This window comes from Dicentrarchus labrax, unplaced genomic scaffold, assembly GCF_905237075.1.
Source record: "Dicentrarchus labrax unplaced genomic scaffold, dlabrax2021, whole genome shotgun sequence".
In the NCBI taxonomy this organism is placed as follows: Eukaryota; Metazoa; Chordata; class Actinopteri; family Moronidae; genus Dicentrarchus; species Dicentrarchus labrax.
This window is the reverse complement of record NW_026136721.1, coordinates 5,397,589-5,423,421: the sequence shown is the minus strand read 5'-3', so window position 1 is coordinate 5,423,421 and position 25,833 is coordinate 5,397,589. Positions and strand designations below refer to the sequence as shown.

Here is a 25,833-nt window from a genome sequence, read left to right as displayed (position 1 = left end):
TTTCAGTTCATCTGTTTCTGTGGTGCCAGGGTCGAGAGAAAGGGGAGGGCCCGAGGTGACAGGAGGAGGAGGAGGAGGAGGAGGAGGAGGGTGGAAACACATGATAATTGTGTTAGTTAAGTTAGATTACAGTATTAAAGGTTCCCCCTGAAGCCAAGGAGCAACTGGCCTTTTTTATTTTTACTTGGCTCCATGGAAATGACAACTGGATACGCCTGATAGGAATAAACCCTATTTGCAGCTGCCCTTGCAGGTCTGGTCGTCAGAGGAATTACTAACTCAGGTAACGTTAGCTCGAGTTACGGGGCTGTGTCGTACGCGTTCGAAAACACTGCGCCATGTTTGTAAAAGAAACAAGATAAGTGTTCTTTAACAAGGCAGAAACATCAACCAGCTTCGTCAACTTCAATTAGCTTGGTAAGCTAACTCGGGGATTATCGAGGAACAGTGTGATTGATAACCAACTCAACCAATGACATTCCATCTTGAATGTTGTTGTGATATGGGTAGCCAATGGCATTGAAGTGGATGAGGGACTACAGCTCAAAGTACCTTGCTTTCTCGACTTTCCAACATTGATGTTTACAACTCTGGGATTGACTTGTTTATGCAACACAGCTGACGTTAGACAGGCTGGGAGAGAAAGGACGACTGAGTTTATTGGCACACGTACAAGTCACCCACAAAGCTCATTTGGAAGTTTATCGGCACAGAGCTCTAACAATGGTTTGGGTAGATTCTGTTATTAATGTATCAGCAGGGGTATGTGCATATTTTATGTCAGTGGTTGGTATACGATATAATGTCATGTTAATTACACTTCAATGCTGTCATATAATTGTAAATTAGATTCCTAATTTATCCAGAAGGAAATTTCATCAGCATCCAGAAGCTTATAGATGACACATACAAAAAAACAGATGACACAGGAATATAAGAATAAAACACAAGAATGAAATGGAATAAAAACACAGCAGTAAGTGATCATCTAGAGATCAGAACTGCAGAGTATGTGCTAATGGTGGTAGTGCAAAATGTAAGGTGATTACAAAGTGAAAAACAGTGATAACTATGGGTTCTATAAAATAAAATACAGCTTAAAATAATTTATATGAACAAATACAATGTAGATTGTGCATAGGCTAACATGGCCAAGTAACTAGCAGTCCAGTAGATGTACAAAGAGTGATAATATTTAGTAAAAGTATAAGAGATCAATATATATACAAATATTAATACAAATGTGCATATGTCTAATATAACTGTCTGTTGAGCACTGTGCATTGTGCAATATTGGCACACAAAAAAACACAGTTGCGGTGATCAAACATTTGATTCCATTACAAAATATACATTATTATACGGCTCGGTCTTAAACAAAATATTCAGTGTTCTCTCCCAAGCTTGGCGCAAAAAGTTTGCTACAGGAATGGCTCCCTTCTTGAATTCAATTCATTTTTCATAATCATCATAAATGGAACACATTTTACTAAAAAGCACATCTCTTGTGTCCTTGTAGACAGGACAGCAAAACAAAAAGTGGACCATAGGAAATACTAGGAATATTACAGGAAAATAACAGGTCACCTGTTTACAAAGTGGACTTTAGTCTTGTGCAGACAAGAATAAGTTACAAATTGCATCCATACAGTAGGGATTGATGTGGAGCACTGGTACTAATACACTGGTTCCTGACTGGTCAGTACCAAAATATTGATAAGCTGCTGGACAAAAGATACTGCCATCAGTATTAATGTGATGTTGCATAAAGAGCTGATGGGTAAAACATTAAAAAGTGTGGGCTCACTTTACTACTACTGAAAATGTGGCTAAATGCAATAACAGGAAATAATTTCACTTTTTATTTCTGTGATGTATTTATTTTTGCCACCAAATTATGGGAGTAGTATCAGAGTTCTAATAACTATAAGTATCAATAAGCAGTATCAGTATTGAAATATATTTATATATTTATATATATAAATATACACACACAATTTATTTCACATATTTGTTTACATAGCAGTCCTATCTACTCTTTACCTTTATTTGTTGTCCTTGTTCTCAGCTGTTATGTTATTCCTGTGTAAGTATGGTTGAGAGCCATGAAAAAAATCAAATTCCTTGTATTTGTATATGTCCAATGAAGCTGATTCTGATTTGATCATGAGCAGTAAAGTACTATGAGGTATAAAAGAGAACAATGTTTATATGTCATTATATAAGTGACTTGCTGTCTCTGTGTTACTGTGCTGCGATATAGATGGGTCAGGCACTGTGGAGGCTGCCTCCCAGACAACAGCAGCAGCTTCAGGAAGAGCTTGCCGACCGACTGGCTGACCGAGGAGGAGGAGGAGGACGAGAGCAAGGTAAAACAGGTTTTTTTCCCCATTAATACCGCTTTTGGCTCAGAATTTTGTAGTTTATGATGACTGCTACCAGACATCTTTGACATGCTTTTCATTTCAGATAAAATATGAGCTTGTTTACAGAAAAGGAAAAAACAAGTTCTGTGTTCCTTATACAGTAAATCAACTTTTAACTCAATGACTAAAATAAACCCACCTGAATATTTTTGGTCATGTTATTAAACTTAAAAGCTTAATTTTAAAAGTACCTGTTCATGTTTGAGGTAGCATTATGCACCTTCGATGTGAATAGAATGAAGACTGGATTCAATAGTTTTACTTTTTAAAGGTCCAGTATGTAACATTTTAAGATCTATTGGCACAAATGTAGTATATGAATATGATATTCGTAGGTATGCTTTTATTAGTGTATAATCACCTCAAGAAAGAATTGTTGTGTTTTTTGTTTCCTTAGAATGAGCAGTTTTTATTTACAGAGGGGCCGGAGTCCCCCATGTTGAACTGCCATTTTTCAACTGTAGCCCGAACGGACAAACCAAACACTGGTTCTAGATGGGGCCTTTCTTGTTTTTCACGCATTTCACAGCCATACTAGTTTCTCCTAGACAGGCAAGCGATATTCATTTGGTTGCAACTTCACCTTTAGATGTCTCTACCAGTGATGGGGAATAACGGCGTTACTTTTTTCAGTAACGAGTAATCTAATTGATTACTCTTCCCATCTTAATAACGCCGTTACCGTTACTGCCAAAAAATGCGGCGCGTTACTATAATTGAAGCTGTTTTTTTCATCAGACCAACTAGATCTCTGACCCGAGAGGCGAAGACTTTTTTTTTGCTGTTCTTCATTGGTTAGTGGGCAGTGCTCGAGACAAGCGCATAAATGCTGACGATTGGCTGAGGTTGAGTAACATTTCATGGTAAGCCAATCAGAGTTGGGGGGGGTGTTTGAAAGCACGCATAGTCGGACACATTGTGGCCTGTTGAGGGGCAATAAATATCAAAAGTTCCAAAACATCTATTGTGTTATTTGTATCGATCCACTACAGTGGGTACGGAAAGTATTCAGACCCCTTTCAATTTTTCACTCTTTGTTTCTTTGCAGCCATTTGCTAAAATCTAAAAAGTTCATTTTATTTCTCATTAATGTACACTCAGCACCCCATCTTGACAGAAAAAGAGAAATTTTTGCAAATTTATTAAAAAAGAAAAACTGAAATACCACATGGTCATAAGTATTCAGACCCTTTGCTCAGTATTGAGTAGAAGCACCCTTTTGAGCTACTACAGCCATGAGTCTTCTTGGGAATGATGCAACAAGTTTTTCACACCTGGATTTGGGGATCCTCTGCCATTCTTCCTTGCAGATCCTTTCCAGTTCTGTCAGGTTGGATGGTGAACGTTGGTGGACAGCCATTTTCAGGTCTCTCCAGAGATGCTCAATTGGGTTTAGGTCAGGGCTCTGGCTGGGCCAGTCAAGAATGGTCACAGAGTTGTTCCGAAGCCACTCCTTTGTTATTTTAGCTGTGTGCTTAGGGTTATTGTCTTGTTGGAAGGTGAACCTTCGGCCCAGTCTGAGGTCCTGAGCACTCTGGAAGAGGTTTTCTTCCAGGATATCTCTGTACTTGGCCGCATTCATCTTTCCTTCAATTGCAACCAGTCGTCCTGTCCCTGCAGCTGAAAAACATCCCCATAGCCTGATGCTGCCACCACCATGTTTCACTGTTGGGATTGTATTGGGCAGGTGATGAGCAGTGCCTGGTTTTCTCCACACATACCGCTTAGAATTAACGCCAAAAAGTTCAATCTTGGTCTCATCAGACCAGAGAATCTTATTTCTCATAGTCTGGGAGTCCTTCATGTGTTTTTGGCAAATTCTATGCGGGCTTTCATATGTCTTGCACTGAGGAGAGGCTTCCGTCGGGCCACTCTGCCATAAAGCCCCGACTGGTGGAGGGCTGCAGTGATAGTTGACTTTGTGGAACTTTCTCCCATCTCCCTACTGCATCTCTGGAGCTCAGCCACAGTGATCTGTGGGTTCGTCTTCACCTCTCTCACCAAGGCTCTTCTCCCACGATTGCTCAGTTTGGCTGGACGGCCAGGTCTAGGAAGAGTTCTGGTTGTTCCAAACTTCTTCCATTTAAGGATTATGGAGGCCACTGTGCTCTTAGGAACCTTGAGTGCTGCAGACATTCTTTTGTAACCTTGGCCAGATCTGTGCCTTGCCACAATTCTGTCTCCGAGCTCCTTGGGCAGTTCCTTCGACCTCATGATTCTCATTTGCTCTGACATGCACTGTGAGCTGTAAGGTCTTATATAGACAGGTGTGTGCCTTTCGTAATCAAGTCCTATCAGTTTAATTAAACACAGCTGGACTCCAATGAAGGAGCAGAACCATCTCAAGGAGGATCAGAAGAAATGGACAGCATGTGAGTTAAATATGAGTGTCACAGCAAAGGGTCTGAATACTTATGACCATGTGATATTTCAGTTTTTCTTTTTTAATAAATTTGCAAAAATTTCTACATTTCTGTTTTTTTCTGTCAAGATGGGGTGCTGAGTGTACATTAATGAGAAATAAAATTAACTTTTTTGATTTTAGCAAATGGCTGCAATGAAACAAAGAGTGAAAAATTTAAAGGGGTCTGAATACTTTCCGTACCCACTGTATATAAACATAATATCTACATACATGGCATTTGATTGGAGGCTAGTCTCACTTTGTCCCACAGCAACATTGAAATAGTTTAGATTTGTGTACATTGTTTCTGTTAATAATGTATTGTATTAAGTGTCCATTTCATTTCATTTTAATTCAGATTTATCATAAATAATTGAACATGCACATGTATTTTAAGTTATGTTAAAGAGGGGTGGAGGTGGAGTCACATTTGAGCATTTAAAAATTTACTTGAAAGTAACGCAATAGTTACTTTCTGAAGTAACTAGTTACTTTTATAATTTGTAACTGAGTAACTAATTTAGTTACTTTTTGGAAGAAGTAACTGTAACTAATTACTTTTTAAAAGTAACTTGCCCAACACTGGTCTCTACACACTGGTCCTTTTAATAATTTGACTTTTTAATGGGAATGATTGTGTTATTTGTCAAAAATATAATCACTCTTTCTCTTGAGTGACTCAACCAGACACAGAAGATGAGCAGTTTGCCTAAGACTGATCAATGTCAAAGATCTAAGACAATAAAAAGGACTAATGCTGTTTAAATGATCTATTACTCAACTATTTTGTCTCACTGGAATGTAAGTGATATTTTTGATAGAAAATGAAATCAACCAAAACTATTGAACAATGATATACACATAAAGTAACATAATGCACTGAAAACAACAGATAACATTTCAAGTAGCATAGTAGAGTTAAAAACACCAGCTACTACTACTGCCAAAAGTTAGAGTAATATTTATCACTCTCTATTCCAAATAATATGTAGTATCACCGGTAGTTTTCATCAACACTCTGTTACATGCCCTTTAGTATTACACGTATTAGTTTTCTGCTCCCAGCATTCCACACTGTTCCTTCTTTTGTCTGCTACACATTTGATCCCACCTGTCTATAATTGTTTCTTCTGCATTTCAGCTCAAATCAGTTTGTTTGTTTGCTATTGTTTTGCTCCTAACAATCTGTCTCTTTCTCATCGTTATGCTCCTATATTGAAAAAATATTTAAAGTGAAAGTCTTAAAAGGTAATCCCTTATAGTAACTCAGAATTAAAAAAACTTTGAAAGCCTATCATTTTAACCTGCTCATCAGTCTGGCCTCTTGCTCCTGACAGAACAGTAAATTATAGCTTTTGTTGGTATTACATGCTTACTTACATGCAAACTTAAGTAATGATATTTAATTAGTGGAGTTGCTGACATGTGTGAAAACACATCTGTGTGTGTGTGTGTGTGTGTGTGTGTGTGTGTGTGTGTGTGTGTGTGTGTGTGTGTGTGTGTGTGTGTGTGTGTGTGTGTGTGTGTGTGTGTGTGTGTGTCGGCTGTGGCTCAGAGGAAGAGCGGGTCGTCCACTAAACGGAAGGTTGTTGGTTCGATCCCTGGTTCCTCCCGCCACATGTCGAAGTGTCCTTGAGCAAGACATTGAACCCCGAAACCCCGATATTTAACCCCGAAAATGCAAACATTTTCCACCATTGTGGCAAGATTTACTCACCAAACGGAAATCTATGGTGCTTTGTGAGTGTTAATTTCGGACCCTGTCTGCAGTTGGTGACTTTTTCTCCTCTTTAGTCTGCATCTCAAAAATACATATTGATTATGCTTTAGAAAATAACATGAACACTATGAACTGTAGGAATAAATAAGAGCCAAAGATTAGAATGCATAAGTCTTTGTAATGTATTTATTTCTTAAGTTATGACAGTAACTAAGTGTGTCTTTTGCCACATTGCATGCAGGGATAGTCTTCCTTCCCTGTCATGCTAATAGTAGTAAGTTAAGACAGTGTATAAATGTATGAGTGAATGAAATACAAATTAAATGTGTGCTTTTCTTTTTAGGGAGAGATGGAGGTTCCCAGAGAAGAGCTCCCCAGCACTGTTATGGCCCTGACATCTACCATCTCCTCAGAACACGCATGGGAGGTATGAACACGCACTCAAAGGGCCACTGACACCAAGAACAATAACTATAACCTATCCCAATAATTTATGATAATATAAATTTCCCATTATCCACCAATAATTGATCTGTCCCGATCAGAATCGGGTTTATTGCCAAGTAAGTTTTTACACGTACAAGGAATTTGCCTTTGTGCATTGGTGCATATAAATCACACAAAAATAAAGTACTTTTTAAAATATAAATAAATAAAGATAAGGATAAAGATAGAAAGATCCAAACTGTATGAAAAAGGTATTTAAATCAGATGTAATATATGTATAATGTGCAGGATAGAAAAAACAACCGGAGTGCATTAAAGTAATGCATATATACAGGGTGGGTTTAAGAGACAGTGTCAATGGGGGTTCTGGGCCTTGTTGTGGCATGAGGTTTTGGTCTTGATGGACTGCAGTCTCCTGCCAGAGGGAAGTGTTTGTTTGTGTCCGCGGTGGGAGTGGTCAGCCACAATCTTGCCTGCACGCCTCAGTGTCCTGGAAGCATAGAGGTCCTGGAGGGATGGCAGATTGCAGCCGATCACCTTCTCAGCAGATCGAATGATACGCTGCAGTCTGCCCTTGTCCTTGGCAGTGGCAGCAGCGTACCAGATGATGAAAGGTGATGGAAGAGGTGAGGATGGACTCGATGATTGCGGTGTAGAAGTGCACCATCATCGTCTTTGGCGATGTTCAGCTCCCACTTAATATAATGAGGGTACCCAGGAAGTGGAAGGACTCCACAGAGTCAACTGGGGAATCACACAGGATGATGGGGGTCCACAACCATCTCCACTGTTTTCAGAGCATTTAGCTCCAGGTTGTTCTGGCTGCACCAGGTCACCAGATGGTCAATCTCCCTGGACTCATCTCCACCAGAGATGAGCCTAATGAGGGAGGTGTCATCCACGAACTTCAGGAGCCTGACAGACTGGTGACTTGAGGTGCAGCTGTTTGTGTACAGGTAGAAGAGCAGAGTAGAAAGAAGCAGCCTTGGGTGGGATCCAGTGCTGATGGTCTGAGAGTCAGAGACATTTGATGACCAACTCAGTCCCACAGCCACCCCTAAAAGACAAGAGACAGTTTGGCGTGATGTCTCTCAAAAATATATTTTTCTGTGCTCCAGATAACCCATTGCTCACTCAGGAATGAGGTATAAATACAAAATCATAGTCGAAAGCCACAAGTGGCCACCTGTAGTTTCCGCAATGTGTCTTGGAATTTGGAAGCAGCTGACCGGTTGTTCAGCTTAGTGAATCAACAACCGTTTAGTGCAGCATTTCCCAATGTTCCCTTCTCCCTATTTTTGTCATCCACAAGCAAAAACAATTTGCTGACAATTCTACTGCAAAGGAGCACAACATTTTTTTTATTTGTTTTTATAAATGTGTTGTATGATGTTTTTCTGATGCAGGTGTCATTTAGCTTGTTTTCTATTTTTGTCTCCCTCTTCTCTTTTCTTGGTGACTGTAGGGAAAGAACAGCATGGTTTTATAGATTTGGAGATGTTGCCACCTGAATTAGGCATCACCATACTGTCGTACCTTAATGCTACTGATCTGTGTCTGGCCGGCTGTGTGTGGCAGGACTTGGGAAATGACGAATATCTATGGCAGGGGTAAGGAATTTCACCTACAGCTTCATTGATCTTTTTGTGCTGAGTAAATGTGCTGATTGTGGTGATTTGGTTTAGGTTCATATGCTTCTCGGTGACCAGCAGTCATTCTGATCACTTTCAGATAATTGTGTCAGGTATTGTGTGATCTGACAGACATATAAAATAAACTGATGACAGAAAGTTCTAAGTACTGAAATTAGATAATATGTTGTTGCCAGTAGGGTCTGGTTCTATTCTATAACCCACGTGTGTTGATCCATCAGGCTGTGTAAGTCCACATGGGGACACTGCTCCATCTACAACAGAAGACTACCTGCTGGTTTCTCATACAGAAGACTTTACCTGCAACTAGATGAAGGAAGCCTGACATTCAATGCCAACCCACAGGAGGTAACACATGCCCAAACATCCAGGATCTTTAGATGCATACTTACTCATGGCATTTGTAATTGTGTTCAGTCTGGCTTAATAACTAGGTTGACATGCACAAAATATTCATTTTTATCGAGAGAGAGAGAGAGAGAGACTCTAATAGTAGTGTCTGATGATGAACATGAAGAAGATGATGGCGATGACGACAACAACGATGGGGGACAATGAGCAGTGACAATAGTAATTATAGTAACTGTATTAATAATAATAGTAATAATAATTATTAAAGCTGCAAGCATTGGGCGGGACCTCGCACTAAACGCAACTCGGGCGTGGTGCGGCCGCGTCACATGCCGTTGTAACACTTTAGGACCACCCCTCTCCCAAGCCCTCATCGCCAGAAGCTGAGGGAGACCACTCTACGCTGTCACACGTTTCAGACACTGCAAAAGACTTAACTTACGCTTTCATAGAGAGATTCTTCACTGCTTCACTGTGGAAATTCAGCGCCACGCCACGGACACACAGTTTGACATAAATATTTGATTAATTCATGATCTGTGTCTAGATTGCAGTGATCAAATAGGAAGTCAATATGATAAAATCTGTAGGAGTTAGTTAAAATGGAAGCCCTGAAATGCTGGAAATGGCATCACAGTGGCCGACTTTGACGGCACACCACGGACACGCCCTTCAGCTTACAGTCACAAATGTGAAATGTACTGACCAATTTTGAAGCACATCCGATAAATTCCCAAGGAGGAGTTCGTTCAAATACAAGGTGAAAATTCACAAAAAATGACCACGGAATTCAAAATGGCTAACTTACAGCACACCACGGACACGCCCTTCAACGTACAGTCGCAAATAGCACGGCGTTCATTCAGCAAAATTTTTTGATTGAACTGTCCAATTTTGAAGTAGATCCGATAAGTCCCCTATGAGGAGTTAATTCAAATAGAAGGCAAGAATTCACTAGAAATGAACACAGAATTCCATTCAATTCAATTAAATTTTATTTGTATAGCGCCAATTCATAACAGAAGTTATCTCAGGACACTTTTCAAATAGAGCAGGTCTAGACCGAACTCTTTGAAACATTAATTACAGAGACCCAACAGTACCACCATGAGCAAGTACTTGGTGACAAGGGCAAGGAAAAACTGCCTGTAAAAGGCAGAAACCTAGGACAGATCCTTCGGCTCTAGGTGGGTGGTCGTCTGTCTCGACCAGTTGGGGTGAGAGAGAGACAGAGACAGACAGACGCACAGCAACAACAGTATTGGCAATGGCAATCTAGCAGGACCATGGCAGGAGGCTCCACCACGATCGATAAGAACCTGCGAGACGAGAAAGCACAAGAACTCCGGGGAAGAAGTGAAGTTAGTAACATGCATTAATGGAACATGAATGAGTGCAGAAAGAGAGAGGAAGGGAGGAACTCAGTGCACCATGGGAAATCCCCCGATAGTCTAGGCCTATAGCAGCATACAGTGGGTACGGAAAGTATTCAGAGCCCTTTAAAATTTTCACTCTTTGTTTCATTGCAGCCATTTGCTAAAATCAAAAAAGTTCATTTTATTTCTCATTAATGTACACTCAGCACCCCATCTTGACAGAAAAAGAGAAATTTTTGCAAATGTATTAAAAAAGAAAAACTTAAATATCACATGGTCATAAGTATTCAGACCCTTTGCTCAGTATTGAGTAGAAGCACCCTTTTGAGCTACTACAGCCACGAGTCTTCTTGGGAAATGATGCAACAAGTTTTTCACACCTGGATTTGGGGATCCTCTGCCATTCTTCCTTGCAGATCCTTTCCAGTTCTGTCAGGTTGGATGGTGAATGTTGGTGGACAGCCATTTTCAGGTCTCTCCAGAGATGCTCAATTGGGTTTAGGTCAGGGCTCTGGCTGGGCCAGTCAAGAATGGTCACAGAGTTGTTCCGAAGCCACTCCTTTGTTATTTTAGCTGTGTGCTTAGGGTTATTGTCTTGTTGGAAGGTGAACCTTCGGCCCAGTCTGAGGTCCTGAGCACTCTGGAAGAGGTTTTCTTCCAGGATATCTCTGTACTTGGCCGCATTCATCTTTCCTTCAATTGCAACCAGTCGTCCTGTCCCTGCAGCTGAAAAACATCCCCATAGCCTGATGCTGCCACCACCATGTTTCACTGTTGGGATTGTATTGGGCAGGTGATGAGCAGTGCCTGGTTTTCTCCACACATACCGCTTAGAATTAACGCCAAAAAGTTCAATCTTGGTCTCATCAGACCAGAGAATCTTATTTCATAGTCTGGGAGTCCTTCATGTGTTTTTGGCAAACTCTATGCGGGCTTTCATATGTCTTGTACTGAGGAGAGGCTTCCGTCGGGCCACTCTGCCATAAAGCCCCGACTGGTGCAGGGCTGCAGTGATAGTTGACTTTGTGGAACTTTCTGCCATCTCCCTACTGCATCTCTGGAGCTCAGCCACAGTGATCTGTGGGTTCTTCTTTACCTCTCTCACCAAGGCTATTATTATTATTATTATTATGGAGGCCACTGTGCTCTTAGGAACCTTGAGTGCTGCAGAAATTCTTTTGTAACCTTGGCCAGATCTGTGCCTTGCCACGATTCTGTCTCTGAGCTCCTTGGGCAGTTCCTTCGACCTCATGATTCTCATTTGCTCTGACATGCACTGTGAGCTGTAAGGTCTTATATAGACAGGTGTGTGCCTTTCCTAATCAAGTCCAATCAGTTTAATTAAACACAGCTAGACTCCAATGAAGGAGCAGGACCATCTCAAGGAGGATCAGAAGAAATGGACAGCATGTGAGTTAAATATGAGTGTCACAGCAAAGGGTCTGAATACTTATGACCATGTGATATTTCAGTTTTTCTTTTTTAATAAATTTGCAAAAATTTCTACATTTCTGTTTTTTTCTGTCAAGATGGGGTGCTGAGTGTACATTAATGAGAAATAAAATGAACTTTTTAAAGAATTTTAAATTGGGGGGGGTGGGTTTTTTTTTTTTTTTTTTTTTTTTTCTGGTGTGGGGGGTTTTTTATTTAATGGGGGTTTTTTTGGGTTTTTTTGGGGGGGGGGGGTTATTTTTTTGTAAAGAAAGGAGGGTTTTCCTAGGGGTTTTTTTTTATGTGAATTAAATGACATGTCCTGATCAAAGATAACTCCAAAATTCCTGACAGTGGTGCTAGAGGCCAAGGTAATGCCATCTAGAGTGACTATATCTTTAGACAGTGAGTCTCTGAGGTTTTTGGGGCCAAGAACAAGAATTTCGTTTTTTTCTGAGTTTAACATCAGAAAATTGCAGGTCATCCAGGATTTTATGTCCTTAAGACATGTTTGTAATTTAGATAATTCATTAATTTCATCTGGCTTGATTGATAGATATAACTGCATATCATCTGCATAACAGTGAAAGTTAATGGAGTGATTCCTAATAATGTTGCCTAAAGGGAGCATATATAAAGTATTAAAAATGGCCAACTTTGACGGCACGCCACGGACATGCCCTTCAACGTACAGTCACAAATAGCACAACTTGTAATCAGCAACATTTTTCAAGTGTACTGACCAGTTTTGAAGCAGATCTGATAAATTCCCTAGGATTTTGTTTGTTGAAATACAAGACCACGGAATTCAAAATGGCCAACTGACGGCACACCATTGACACGCCCTTGAACGTATAGTCAGAAAAAAGCACGGCGTTCATTCATTTCATTCATTCATGTTGGTTTTGGGGCATTGGTCCAAGAGGCTTTTCTGTAGGTCTTGGCACGTTACACCTGCCTACCGAGGTTCATACGTATTGGTGAAACACTGTAGGGGGCGCTACAAACACGACAAACATGATTTTTGGTATGTGAGCTACAGGCACTAGTCTACACGTGCCCTGTCAATTTCATATTCATAACTATTACAGTCTCCGCGGAGTGATTTACACTGCCACCAGAGCGCCACCCAGTGGCGTGGTTTATTTTTCCTTTTTAAGTGAGCCTCAGGGAGCCATGGGCAATCACTGTACCAAGTTTCGTTTTAATCACACGTGCCGATGTGGAGATAAACTTCTCCGTTTTAGAGAGCGCCACCTTATGGCGATGGCCTGAAATTGTGCACGATGGTTAATGAAGACATAAAGAACTATTGACCCAAGGTTGGTGTCAATTGGACATACCAATGTGGAGAAATACTCCACTTCCTTTTTTGACGAAAAATCAACAGGTAGTGCTAATTTAATAACGTGCTTATTTTTTTAAACATAAAAACACTTTAAAGTCTCCAGATGCTAAGTGCAAAGTTTTGTGCGAATCGGACAAAAGCGCATGGATGGAAGACGAAAACGTAGTTTTTAGACATTTTGCGCTCTAGCAGAAAAAAAATCTAGGTGGACGTGGGTGTGGCCTATATAGGGAGATGCAGCTCCATTCACCAAACGTGTGGATATAAGGTTTTTGAATGTGAGACAAACAATGCGGAAGTTATTAGCCTAAACCTACTTTTCTTAATAATAGCGCCACCTAGTGGCCTACCCCAAAGCGACCATAGCATTTCAAAGTTTTCACCAGGCCTGACAACTTTGCCAAATAAAATTCACGTGGAGTATATGTTCAGGGGGTCAAAAATGCCGTCAACGTTCTTAATAATAATAACAAACGGAGCAAAAACAATAGAGACCTCACAGTATTTGACACTGGCTCGGTCCCTAAGAACAATAATATCAGTGATATTAGCAATGGCAGTCAAGCAGGACAATGGCAGGAGGCTCCACCAGGATCCATGAGAACCTGCAAGACGAGAAAGGAGAGAGGAGCTTGGTAACTGAAGGCTCTGGCTCCTGTTCTACTTTTAGAGACTATAGGAACCATAAGTAGCCCTGCATTCAGAGAAAGCAGTGTTCTAGTGGGGTAATAGGGTACATGAGCTCTTTAAGATATGAAGGGGCCTGACCATGAAGAGCTTTGTAGGTGAGGAGGAGGATTTTAAATTCTGTTCTAAATTTTACAGAGAGCCAGTGCAGAGAAGCTAGAACAGGAGAGATGTGAGCTCTTTTCCTAGTTCCTGTCAGTACTCGTGCTGCAGCGTTCTGAATTAAATGGAGCGTCTTAATGGACTTATTGGGGCAGCCTGGTGTAATATTACGTAAATGAAAGAAGGCTGTCCTAGAGGTTTGCTTTTTATGTGAATTAAATGACATGTCAAAGATAACTCCAAAATTCCTGACAGTGGTGCTAGAGGCCAAGGTAATGCCATCTAGAGTGACTATATCTTTAGACAGTGAGTCTCTGAGGTTTTTGGGGCCAAGTACAAGAATTTCGTTTAACATCAGAAAATTGCAGGTCATCCAGGATTTTATGTCCTTAAGACATGTTTGTAACTTAGATAATTGATTAATTTCATCGGGCTTGATTGATAGATATAACTGTGTATCATCTGCATAACAATGAAAGTTAATGGAGTGATTCCTAATAATGTTGCCTAAAGGAAGCATATATAAAGTAAATAGTATTGGTCCAAGTACAGAACCTTGTGGAACTCCATGACTAACTGTAGTATTTATGGAAGATTCATCGTTAACGTGTACAAACTGAGAACGATCTGATAAGTATGACCTAAACCAGCTTAGTGTGGTGCCTTTAATGCCAATTTGATGTTCAAGTCTCTGTAAAAGAATATCATGGTCATTGGTCAGTCAACTAGGCTGCTTAAAGAAGTTGTTCCCTTAATTGGCACTTCTTTACTGGATATGATTAATCTTTCTTTATTATCAGGATACCACAGTCCTTTAAAGTAGCTGTAATTAAACCCTTTCTTAAAAAGTCCACTCTTGTTGTCGTTTTAGCCAACTATAGACCGATTTCTAACCTCCCCTTCCTCTCTAAGATTCTGGAGAAAGTAGTCGCCAAAGAGTTGTGTGAATTTCTACATAACAATAGTTTATTTGAGGACTTTCAGTCAGGATTTAGAGTTCATCATAGCACAGAGACAGCTCTGGTTAGAGTTAATAATGACCTTCTGACTGCTTCTGACAATGGACTTGTCTCTGTACTTGTATTATTAGATCTTAGTGCTGCATTTGACACCATTGACCATAATATTCTTTTAGAGAGACTTGAGCATCAAATTGGCATTAAAGGAACCGCACTAAGCTGGTTTAAGTCATATTTATCAGATCGCTTGCAGTTTGTACATGTTAACGATGAATCTTCAATAAATACTACAGTTAGTCATGGAGTTCCACAAGGTTCTGTACTTGGACCAATACTATTTACTTTATATATGCTCCCTTTAGGCAACATTATTAGGAATCACTCCATTAACTTTCACTGTTATGCAGATGTTACGCAGTTATATCTATCAATCAAACCCAATGAAATTAATCAATTATCTAAATTACAAACATGTCTTACGGACATAAAATCCTGGATGACCTGCAATTTTCTGATGTTAAACTCAGAAAAAAACGAAATTCTTGTTCTTGGCCCCAAAAACCTTAGAGACTCACTGTCTAAAGATATAGTTACTCTAGATGGCATTAACTTGGCCTCTAGCACCACTGTCAGGAATCTTGGAGTTATCTTTGATCAGGATTTGTCATTTAACTCCCACATAAAGCAGACCTCTAGGACCGCCTTCTTTCATTTACGTAATATTAGAAAAATTAGACACATCCTATCACAGACAGATGCAGAAAAACTAATCCATGCATTTGTTACTTCAAGGCTGGATTACTGCAACTCTTTATTATCAGGTTGCCCCAATAAGTCCATTAAAACGCTCCAATTAATTCAGAACGCTGCAGCACGAGTACTGACAGTAACTAGGAAAAGAGATCACATCTCTCCTGTACTAGCTTCTCTGCATTGGCTCCCTGTAAAATGTAGAATTGAATTTAAAATCCTCCTCCTCACCTATAAAGCTCTTCATGGTCAGGCCCCTTCATATCTTAAAGAGCTCATAGTACCCTATTACCCCTCTAGAACACTACGTTCTCTGAATGCTGGGCTACTTGTGGTTCCTATAGTCTCTAAAAGTAGAACAGGAGCCAGAGCCTTCAGTTACCAAGCTCCTCTCTTGTGGAACTAGCTTCCAGTTGTGGTTCGGGAGGCAGACACCCTCACCACATTCAAGAGTAGGCTTAAGACATTCCTCTTTGATAAAGCTTATAGTTAGGGCTGGATCAGGTGAGTCCTGAACCATCCCTTAGTTATGCTGCTATAGGCCTAGACTATCTGGGGATTTCCCATGGTGCACTGAGCTCCTCTCTTCCTCTCTCTTTCTGCACTCATTCATGTCCCATTAATGCATGTTACTAACTTCACTTCTTCCCCGGAGTTCTTGTGCTTTCTCGTCTCGCAGGTTCTTATCGATCCTGGTGGAGCCTCCTGCCATGGTCCTGCTAGATTGCCATTGCCAATACTGTTGTTGCTGTGCACATGTCTGTCTGTCTGTCTGTCTGTCTGTCTCTCTCTCTCTCTCTCTCTCTCTCTCTTTCACCCCAACTGGTCGAGGCAGTCGACCACCCACCTAGAGCCGAAGGATCTGTCCTAGGTTTCTGCCTTTTAACAGGCAGTTTTCCTTGCCCTTGTTGCCAAGTGCTTGCTCATGGTGGTACTCTTGGGTCTCTGTAAATAATGTTTTAAAGAGTTCGGTCTAGACCTACTCTATTTGAAAAGTGTCCTGAGGTAACTTCTGTTATGAATTGGCGCTATACAAATAAAATTGAATTGAATTTAATTTAATTATGTGGTAAGCCATGGTGTGTGAGTGAAACTAGCTACTTTTGAAAATACGCATTTCAAAGAATTAATTGGATTTTAATAGATTTCTAAAAAATCTTCTAACTCTGCATGTTGTTTGTATGTTCATTTGCTTGTGTGTGTGTGTGTGTGTGTGTGTGTGTGTGTGTGTGTGTGTGTGTGTGTGTGTGTGTGTGTGTGTGTGTGTGTGTGTGTGTGTGTTAAATAAAATTGAATTGAATTGAATTGAATTGAATATTCAGACATGGCATTGAATTAAACACTGATGGAATTTCCTCCTTAAATTTAGCTACAGCACTATCAGATAGACAACTGCTGTAGGAAGTTTTGCCTAATGGCTTGTAATCTAGTAATAGGAATTCAAAAGTTTTTAAATAATAGTCAGATAGAAAATGATTATGTGGGCCCACTTATTTTTCTGGACACCACCTCGACATGGAATGACGACATGCGGCTGTACATGTCATCACTGGTCAGATTGGACAGGAGTCCAGAGAAAACTACCGGGTACCGAGTCCGGCATTGTTTTAGCATAATTACACACCGACTCCACATTCATTTTTGTGACCTCTGAATTAAGACTCTGTTAGACCTACACCCAGAAGATATATAATTCTCTCTTTCTCTTTGTGTGTGTAGGGTATCAATTATTTCATGTCTAAAGGTATACTAGTGGATCATCCCACCGAGCTGGCTAAATTCATCTTCTACACCAGACGGCTCAACTGGAAGATGCTGAGGATTTACCTGGATGAGAGGTTAACACAAGAAAACTCACACCACATTTACAGGGGGATACTTATGTGACAGCTGTATTGTGTGATACATCTATGTGATACAAAGGTCTAATTATTTCACTGTGGTGTGGTTTTATTTAGTGTGTCAACTATGAAATTAAATATACATGTATTGGTACCCTTTTCCTTTGAAATTAGAATGCCACATCTAATAATTCACTTTAACTTTCTGTGTAAAAAAACCTCTGCCATTTAGTCTGTTTGTTTATCTGCAGACGGGATGTCCTGGACGAGCTAGTGACCCTCCATAACTTCAGTAACCAGTTCCTCCCCAACGCACTGCGAGATTTTTTCAGACACATCCATGCACCGGAGGAGAGAGGAGAGTATCTGGAAACCCTCATCACCAAGTTCAGCCACAGGTTTTGTACCTGTAACCCTGGTCTTGTCCGAGACCTGGGCCTCAGTCCTGGTTAGTACTGATACACACACATACAGTATATACTGAACACATACTGTACCGATTCAAATCCATATCCAAAACACTAGAAGAAAATTACTTAATTGTCAATGTACACAAGGCAACTGAAATGTCTTCTCATACATAGAGTCCCCAGAGAACATAGTCGCCTGCACTGCAGCACCCCCTGGAGCAGTTTTAGGGTTCAGTGCCTTGCTCAAGAGCAGATCTGATGCCAGCCACACTTCAGTCTGGCCTCCTGAAGGTGCTGGGGACTGAACCAGTGATCTTTTGGTTACTGGTCGACCTTTTTTTAAATCTAGACCTCCCTTATTGGAGTAGTGAATGCTACTGCTGTCCACCAGGTTATACTTAAATGGATAGTTCGTGTTTTTTGTAGTGGAGTGTTTTCTGCACTGTATTTACGCCGCAGGTCAGCTGTTTGGGTCAGCAGTGCGGCCTGTAAAATAACAAGCACACCGATAAAATCTTTGGAATTGGTCTAAATCACTGCTTCCTAACCTGGGGCTCCCAACCCCCACTAGGCATTCAAAGGGAGTCATGAGGCCTTCTTGATTTTAAAAGGGTGTAATAGTAATATTAATAGTAATCAAATCTGATCTTTATAAAAAAAAACTCATGACTTATATGTTCATGATAAGCAGGGTGTCTCCTTTTTCTACAAAAGTGAAGTTAAAAGAACCATGTTGTAATGAGGGTCGTCTCTCCTGTGGGTGTCTGCTTGTGTTCTTGTTCTAACACATACACCTTTATTGTAAAATTAAATACTACTGATTTTAGTTGAACGGACAATAATGAGCTATTCAAATAATAATTATTAACAGATTGATATATTCATGTTAAACATATATGTGGGATTTATCTTTGCTGATGATACGTTGGATTCATGTTAGATTTGTGTTTTGTGTATCAGACATATTTCAAATTTAAAACATAAAAGCTTTCAATATTATCAAATAATAATTTTGAGATCATGAATGTCTAAGATTAGGTGGTCAAAGAGAGGAACTGTAATGGAATGAAAAGAAATGGATTGTGAAACAAGTCAAGTAGGTTTAATTGTAATCTTTCCATCAGATGTTGTATACTAGTGGAAGTTTTCAAGGTTAAGGGTCACACAGTCATCAGGCTACCTAAATGTACAGATAATTAAATGGCATTACAGTTATTATTTTATTTAAACTACATATACCAAATTATACTTTTAGAGTTAACGGTTAACACCATATTTGATGACATTTATTTTTTATTTTATAAAAAAAAAACGTTTTTCATAAAGATCCACTTTAGCTATGTTACACTCAACATATTTTTGGCATTTCTATCCCATACATTTATGTTACTTATCGGCCAACATAAATGCAAAAAAATATATATGTGGTAAGCTAAAATCACCGGTTGTACATAATTGTACACAAGTTGTAATTACAGTTGTGTACAGAAGGTGGCAATAGAGGAAAGCTCAGGGATTGTCCCATATGAAAGAGGCTTTATCCACCGTAGAATATGAATACATTCACTGTATTACAAGGCAGTGCAATAAGATTTTAATATTTATGGTCACAATTTTTAATTGTTAGTCAGAATTGTCCTCTTTGAACCATTAATATCCAGTCTATCCTGGCCCTAGGCAGACATCACCATGCTCACAACCTGCAGCTAGAAGGCCAAAACCTGCAGTGACATTAGAAGTGATTTTGAAGCAACTACACTCTTGACCCGTCAGCCCAACCACTAAATGGGTGGGAAGCTGTAAAGGTTTTATTTTTAAGTAATCCCTGGCTTCAGTTGTCAATGGACTGTGTACTTACCAACTGAGGGCTTTGTTAATGTCAGCAGACCATTCAGAAACCAATCCCTTACTGTTAACTTCTTGGACCTACTCAAATGATTAGTAGGATTAGTGTAATTGTTTGGAGCTCAAGGCTAGAGATGGATGGATGGCTGCCTTTTCATTTCACTGCTACTCTGCCCCCCAACCCTCTCTGGAAAGAGAGCACTTCTGTGCCCAATCCTTTCTTAAACAAATAGCTTTATTAATATCTAAGTTAGATATTCTTCTCTCTTACTCTTACTATAAAATTTGCAGACACCAATATATATATATATATATATATATATATATATATATATATATACGTATATGTATATAATATATTGCTTTATACTTAAACTATAAGGTAGGTGAAATGTAATTTGAAATAAGTATACCGGTATTGGTGAGTACGTGTCTGTGTACCGATCTGATACCACATAATATGGTAAATGGACTGTATTTGTATAGCGCCTTTCTAGTCTTCCGACCAGTCAAAGTGTTTTACTGTTTATGCCACATTCACCCATTCACACACTGAGGCCGTCACAAACAGAAACTAACTCAGTCACTCACATTCATACACCGATGCCCAGTATCAAAACCAATATGTGGTTCAGTATCTTGCTCAAGGACAGCGAGAAAAAAGCCGTCCCACCCCAATATGTCTGCGATTGATATAGATCAGTTGTGCTCTGTCTTTGGTGCCACACAACTTAGTTTTGTGTGAAAGCTTGTGAGAAACAAACAGTCCTATTTGATCATGACTTACTGTGGTCTCTCTGCAGATGCTGTATATGTGCTGTGCTACAGTCTGATCCTGCTGTCCATCGACCTGACCAGCCCCCACGTCAAAAACAAAATGTCCAAGAGGGAGTTTATCAGGAACACTCGCCGAGCGGCACACAATGTCTCGGATGACTTTGTAGGCCACCTCTATGACAACATATACCTGATTGGTCATGTGGCTGCATAGCTCCACCTACCAGATACCCAGAAGAAATCCTCAGACTGCACTGAAGAGTAGGAATTGGTGATTGGGTTCCTATTCATGTCTGGACAGTATGGAACATTTTAAAAGTGGATTGTCTTTCAAGAAATATAGCAAAAATCTTACTCGAAAGATTAGAAAAACAAATCGGCCACTGCACTGTGAGATAGACTGTGTTACCAAAAATTAGTAATGTTATTAGTTTAAGGTGTGAAAAAGACTTAAAGTGGAACCATGAAGATGAGCTCTGATGCACTGATGGTTGGATGGGTACTACTGATTGGTGAAGGAACGAGGAGAAGCACTGTCCTCAGCCTGTCACAGATGCTGGGACAGCCATTCTGATTTCCTATTGGACAGGAGCTGCATCACGTTCACCATTAGGACAAACACTGGTCAACATTTGTAGGAAGTGACACAACAGGGGACCTTAACACAAGGCTATCCCTCACTAATATCACTAGTAGCATTTATCAGGGTAACAAATGACAAAGGTACGTTGGGGCTTTTCTCCTCCTCAGTTGACCTTCAAACACTGTCCAGTGGTAACAACAAGAATGTCCAAGTGTCAAGATTCAACTAGACCTGATTTTTGTGGCTTATACTGGGAAGAGCTGAGATGAAGCGCTTTTGCAATGACAGAAAAATGCTGCACGTAGGTTTTGTTTCTATGACAACAACATCTTGACAAATTCGCTATAAGCTTAAAGAAGCACAATGTTGTAAAACTGTGGGCAAAACAGGTGGAAATATGGACATTTTTAAAATGTTCTACTTTTTATTGCTGTTTTCTCTCTCTCTCCTCTCTCTCTCTCTCTCTCTCTCTCTCTCTCTCTCTCTCTGTGTGTGTGTGTGTGTGTGTGTGTGTGTGTGTGTGTGTGTGTGTGTGTGTGTGTGTGTGTGTGTGTGTGTGTGTGTGTGTGTGTGTGTGTGGCAGTTGAGCCCCGCCCTCAGCCTAATAAGCAGAAGAGAGAGACAGAGAAGCGCTGTAGAGAACTCTAAGCATAGTTTTCATTCTTTTCGATAATTTCTTCTCTGTCTCTGTTCTTTCTGTCTGACATATCATAAAGCTCAAGATAGACAGACACCGTCAGATCAAGATTATCTGCAATTGTCTTGGTTACTAGTGATGAGTCCCCCATCTAATATTTGATTGGTTGCCTGAAAATAAGCAACAACACCAGCACCTTTCTGGTATGGTCTTGGAAAAAAGGCCACTGGCTGCAGCGCTTTTTCTCTAGGTGGCCACATGCTGCTGCATATGCTCTCTCCACAGTGGGAACAACTGGAAAAAAAACCTTCAAGGAATCTGTACATCTCTGTACCTTTTAATTGATCCAGTCTGAAATATTAATATTAATTTTGCATTATTTTTTTTTTACTTGTGTATTTTATTTTTGGTCTCCTATTTAAACTCCAAATTCATTCAAATTATAGCATTGTCATTCCAAAGTCAGACCATCTGTACGTGACTCTGTCAATACCTAGGAGAACATTCTGGTCTGGTGAATGCCACAAATGTGAAGTTATTTAACATGCATGAATTCAAATTGATTTCTTTATAATTGATGGTCACACAAGTAAAAGTAAAGTGAAATGCACATTTAATATTTTCATCGTTATGGGAACCAACTAGCTAAACTTTTTGCAAGCTTTTGTCCAGATCCTGATTGAAATTGAATGTATTTAACAGTTTCTCATATATGATGTTAGGGAAATGTATAATGACACTGCTCTGGAGGTGACAGCAAATAGAACACAGCAGCTTCTATGTTATTCTGCTTTATGAAGAAAATTGTGAGTTTTACAGCTCAACTTTTCATCAGGGTTTGATGATGGACCCGACTAATTCTGGTGAAGTCAAGTGTAGAGAAGGATAATGCTTTGTGGAAACATTAAGGATTTACATTAAGTGAGTTATTCTGCAGTTTTGGCTCTTGAATGGTCATGGAAGAAAAAAACACTATCTTGAGTCCGTGGATGACAGTGCAGTATATGAAGTGCTTGTGTTTTAAAAGCAATACTGCTATGATTTATAATATTTTTGAATATTTTTTCATTGTTTTCAAAAATCCCTGGAAAACAGATATTACGTATAATATACACTGGTACACATATTTGTATTTAACATGATGACCAGTGTGGCAAAGTAATTGGGAAAATATATGTGTAATTTAAAATGATGGATTACATTTGTCAGTACAAGAATGTGAGTAAGCTGTTTTAATGGATTTTTGAAATAGTGGAAGTCTGTTATTATAATGCAGGGAACACTACAGTGGCACCTGACTGGAAAATACATGTAACTGTTGGCCAGAGGTGTGGACTCAAGTCACAAGTTTGAAGACTTAACTTTTGACTTTGAACTCGACTTGGACCAGTGACTCGTGACTTCACCCGGGCTTAGCCTTTTGATTTAAAAATACTTGACATCTTCCCCTAAGCCCAAACATTAAAAAATATGTTAATTAAAGTGTTCCAAGAATCAATTCATTATTTATTCCTCCATAAAGTGGGTGAGTAACTCTTTTCATTTCATTTAGACATAAAACATGTAACCGCCACTGTAAAGCAACAGTATCAGACTTGGTTGTGTGATTTGGCGCCCCTGTTTCAATCCAACTGTGGTAAATATGGACAGCTGTACATTTGTTGATTACATTACTTATGATCAAAAACGGTCTACAGTTTTGCTAATGCCTTTGCCAAACATCAAGCAAGTACAACAACACACAACATAGCAAGCAGCTAACATTACTGACTGGTCCAACAGCAAGAAGGCCAGCTCACAGTCTTTTATTTCACCAAGCTCTCACTATCGACTTAAAGCCAGTCCCATGTTTACTCTTGACTTGTCTGTGGTCCTCTGCCATTAGCTGTGTCCGTAGAAGCTGCTGAGTCCACTTACACTGTCGCTCGCCCGTCTCTGGTTCTGGCACTGCAATGGTGTGGTTCTTCGTCAGCACCACCCCCATTCCCGGTGGAGTGTTTGTGTAGAAAGGTAGAAAAGTTGCATGATGCAAATTATTTTACAAATTTGGAAAATTTAATATTACAGACATTGTTCCAATATGAGATGAGTTAAACACAAAAACATACAAAATCACTTCTGTTGTGGTGCAGTACTGGTTAATAGAGCTGTATGCATTGAAAGTGTCATGTCAACACTACTTTCTTATGTTCAGTCACATTTTGTGTAAATTCAGTATATTATCAGTGTTGTTAAATGGCATTGCACTTGGTGAAGATCGCATTATGACTTGTTTAGGACTGGACTTCAGTGCAGTGACTTCAGACTTGTGACTTGAAAATCAGTAGTGCCTCTATAGGCATGCTAGTGGCAGAAGAGTTTAAAAGCCAGTCTGGAGTAATGGTGGTGTACAGATACAAATACATTAAATATTACATCTGTTAATTTTAAAAATAGATCAAGGCCCATCAGACCTGAATGCAGCATGATAGTCGCTTTGTGCTAGTAGAGTCTCAGCAGCTAGCATGAAGCCATAGCTAACAGTGTAATGTCACACTGAATATAAGGAACTGACAGGATGACACAGTTTTGAATTTCTTTCTTTTTTTTTTTTTTTTTTAATAAGGAGTTTATATCATAATCTGGATAGCTGGTTGGAACCAACCAACATTATTTATTTTTTTATATTGTTTTCTCTCCTGATAGAAGAGCCTGTTCATTGGATTGTAAATCTGACCATGGCTGAACTCACAGCATTCATTTTATTAAAGATTAATTATTGCTGATCAATGATTTCTTGACATTATGAAGGAAAGCCACTTTCTGTGATGTGTTTTATTCTTTATAAGAAGACTTTATGACTGATAAAATGTATTGAGAAATTGTTCTAAATGTTTGATATATTAAATCTGCGTTTGATTTTACTGACCTGTTTCAACCACCTGCACTTATACAGTATGAAAATGTAGACAGAAGTAGTCACTTCATAGACAGAAATGATGCACCACTCAGTTGATTTAATCTTCTACTCTGAATATTTGGTTTAGTTATAGATGGTTGTTCCTTACTAGATGAAGGTGTTGCTTGCAGAGACCAAGCCCTTAAAATAATGAAAATGGATTTCAGTTTAAATGCATTAAAGAAATGGGAACCGGTCCATCCATTGTTGTCCTGTCTAAGCTGTGAAGTGCGTTCATTCTTCTGCTATTGGTTCAGTTACGTCAATACAAATCCTACTTGAAACCTTTTACTTTGAAACAGGCTACACTGCTTGGTGCAATTCTGTGTGTGTGTGTGTGTGTGTGTGTGTGTGTGTGTGTGTGTGTGTGTGTGTGTGTGTGTGTGTGTGTGTGTGTGTGTGTGTGTGTGTGTGTGGTGTGTGGTGCGTGCGTGCGCGTGCGTGCGTACGTGCCTCTATTTAGATCAAACAGCCAAAAGACAAAATCCACTCCAGACACAATATGACCTTTGACACTTGACCTGCGTGTTTATGTGTGCGTGTGTGTGTGTGTGAGAGAGAGCGAGAGAGAGAGAGAATGACCTATACCTGGGTGGTGTTTGTTTTATGTACTGCAAATGAAAAGCGAGTAGAGGGCAGAGATACATGACCCTTATACACACACACACACACACACATACAGATAAGGTTCACAACTACATTTGGATCCTGTGTATATTTAACTCTATCTACAATGAAAACAACTGACTTATCATCTTCAGTAGCACCAGATTTAGTAGTAAACATTTAAATACATCACTGATATTTTTTATTCATTAAAAAAGTACTGGTATATTAGAGAGAAGTCTTTATTACATGCTGTGAGTTGGAACTATGCTTCCCTATTCTGCCCTTCTGCATTTTTTAATAACTTTGAGACACTGTAAAAGCAAAAAAAATGCAGGAAAATGGTAAGACACACAACAGCATCAATACAAAAATAAATACCTGCAAAAACACATAAATATATCAAAAATGATAAATCCAATGTTCAATCAATATATCATTAATCAATATTATCCACATTTCTCTGTCCTGTTTTATCGCAGACCTCCCTGATCCCTGTCACCAAAAACAGGTGACATTATAATACATATTAGCTTACATATT

General features: G+C 39.5%; 1 protein-coding gene across 1 annotated transcript; it reads left to right on the top strand.

Annotated features, from left to right (window-relative positions):
- Positions 1-109: 109 nt before the first annotated feature.
- Positions 110-24,886, top strand: fbxo8 (F-box protein 8). The gene is made up of 8 exons (XM_051386441.1): positions 110-283; positions 2,264-2,369; positions 6,894-6,977; positions 8,463-8,607; positions 8,871-8,997; positions 17,373-17,491; positions 17,746-17,942; positions 20,553-24,886. The coding sequence occupies exons 2-8, from the start codon at positions 2,264-2,266 to the stop codon at positions 20,738-20,740; spliced, it is 966 nt and encodes a 321-aa protein (XP_051242401.1). The 5' UTR covers positions 110-283; the 3' UTR covers positions 20,741-24,886.
- Positions 24,887-25,833: the final 947 nt, after the last annotated feature.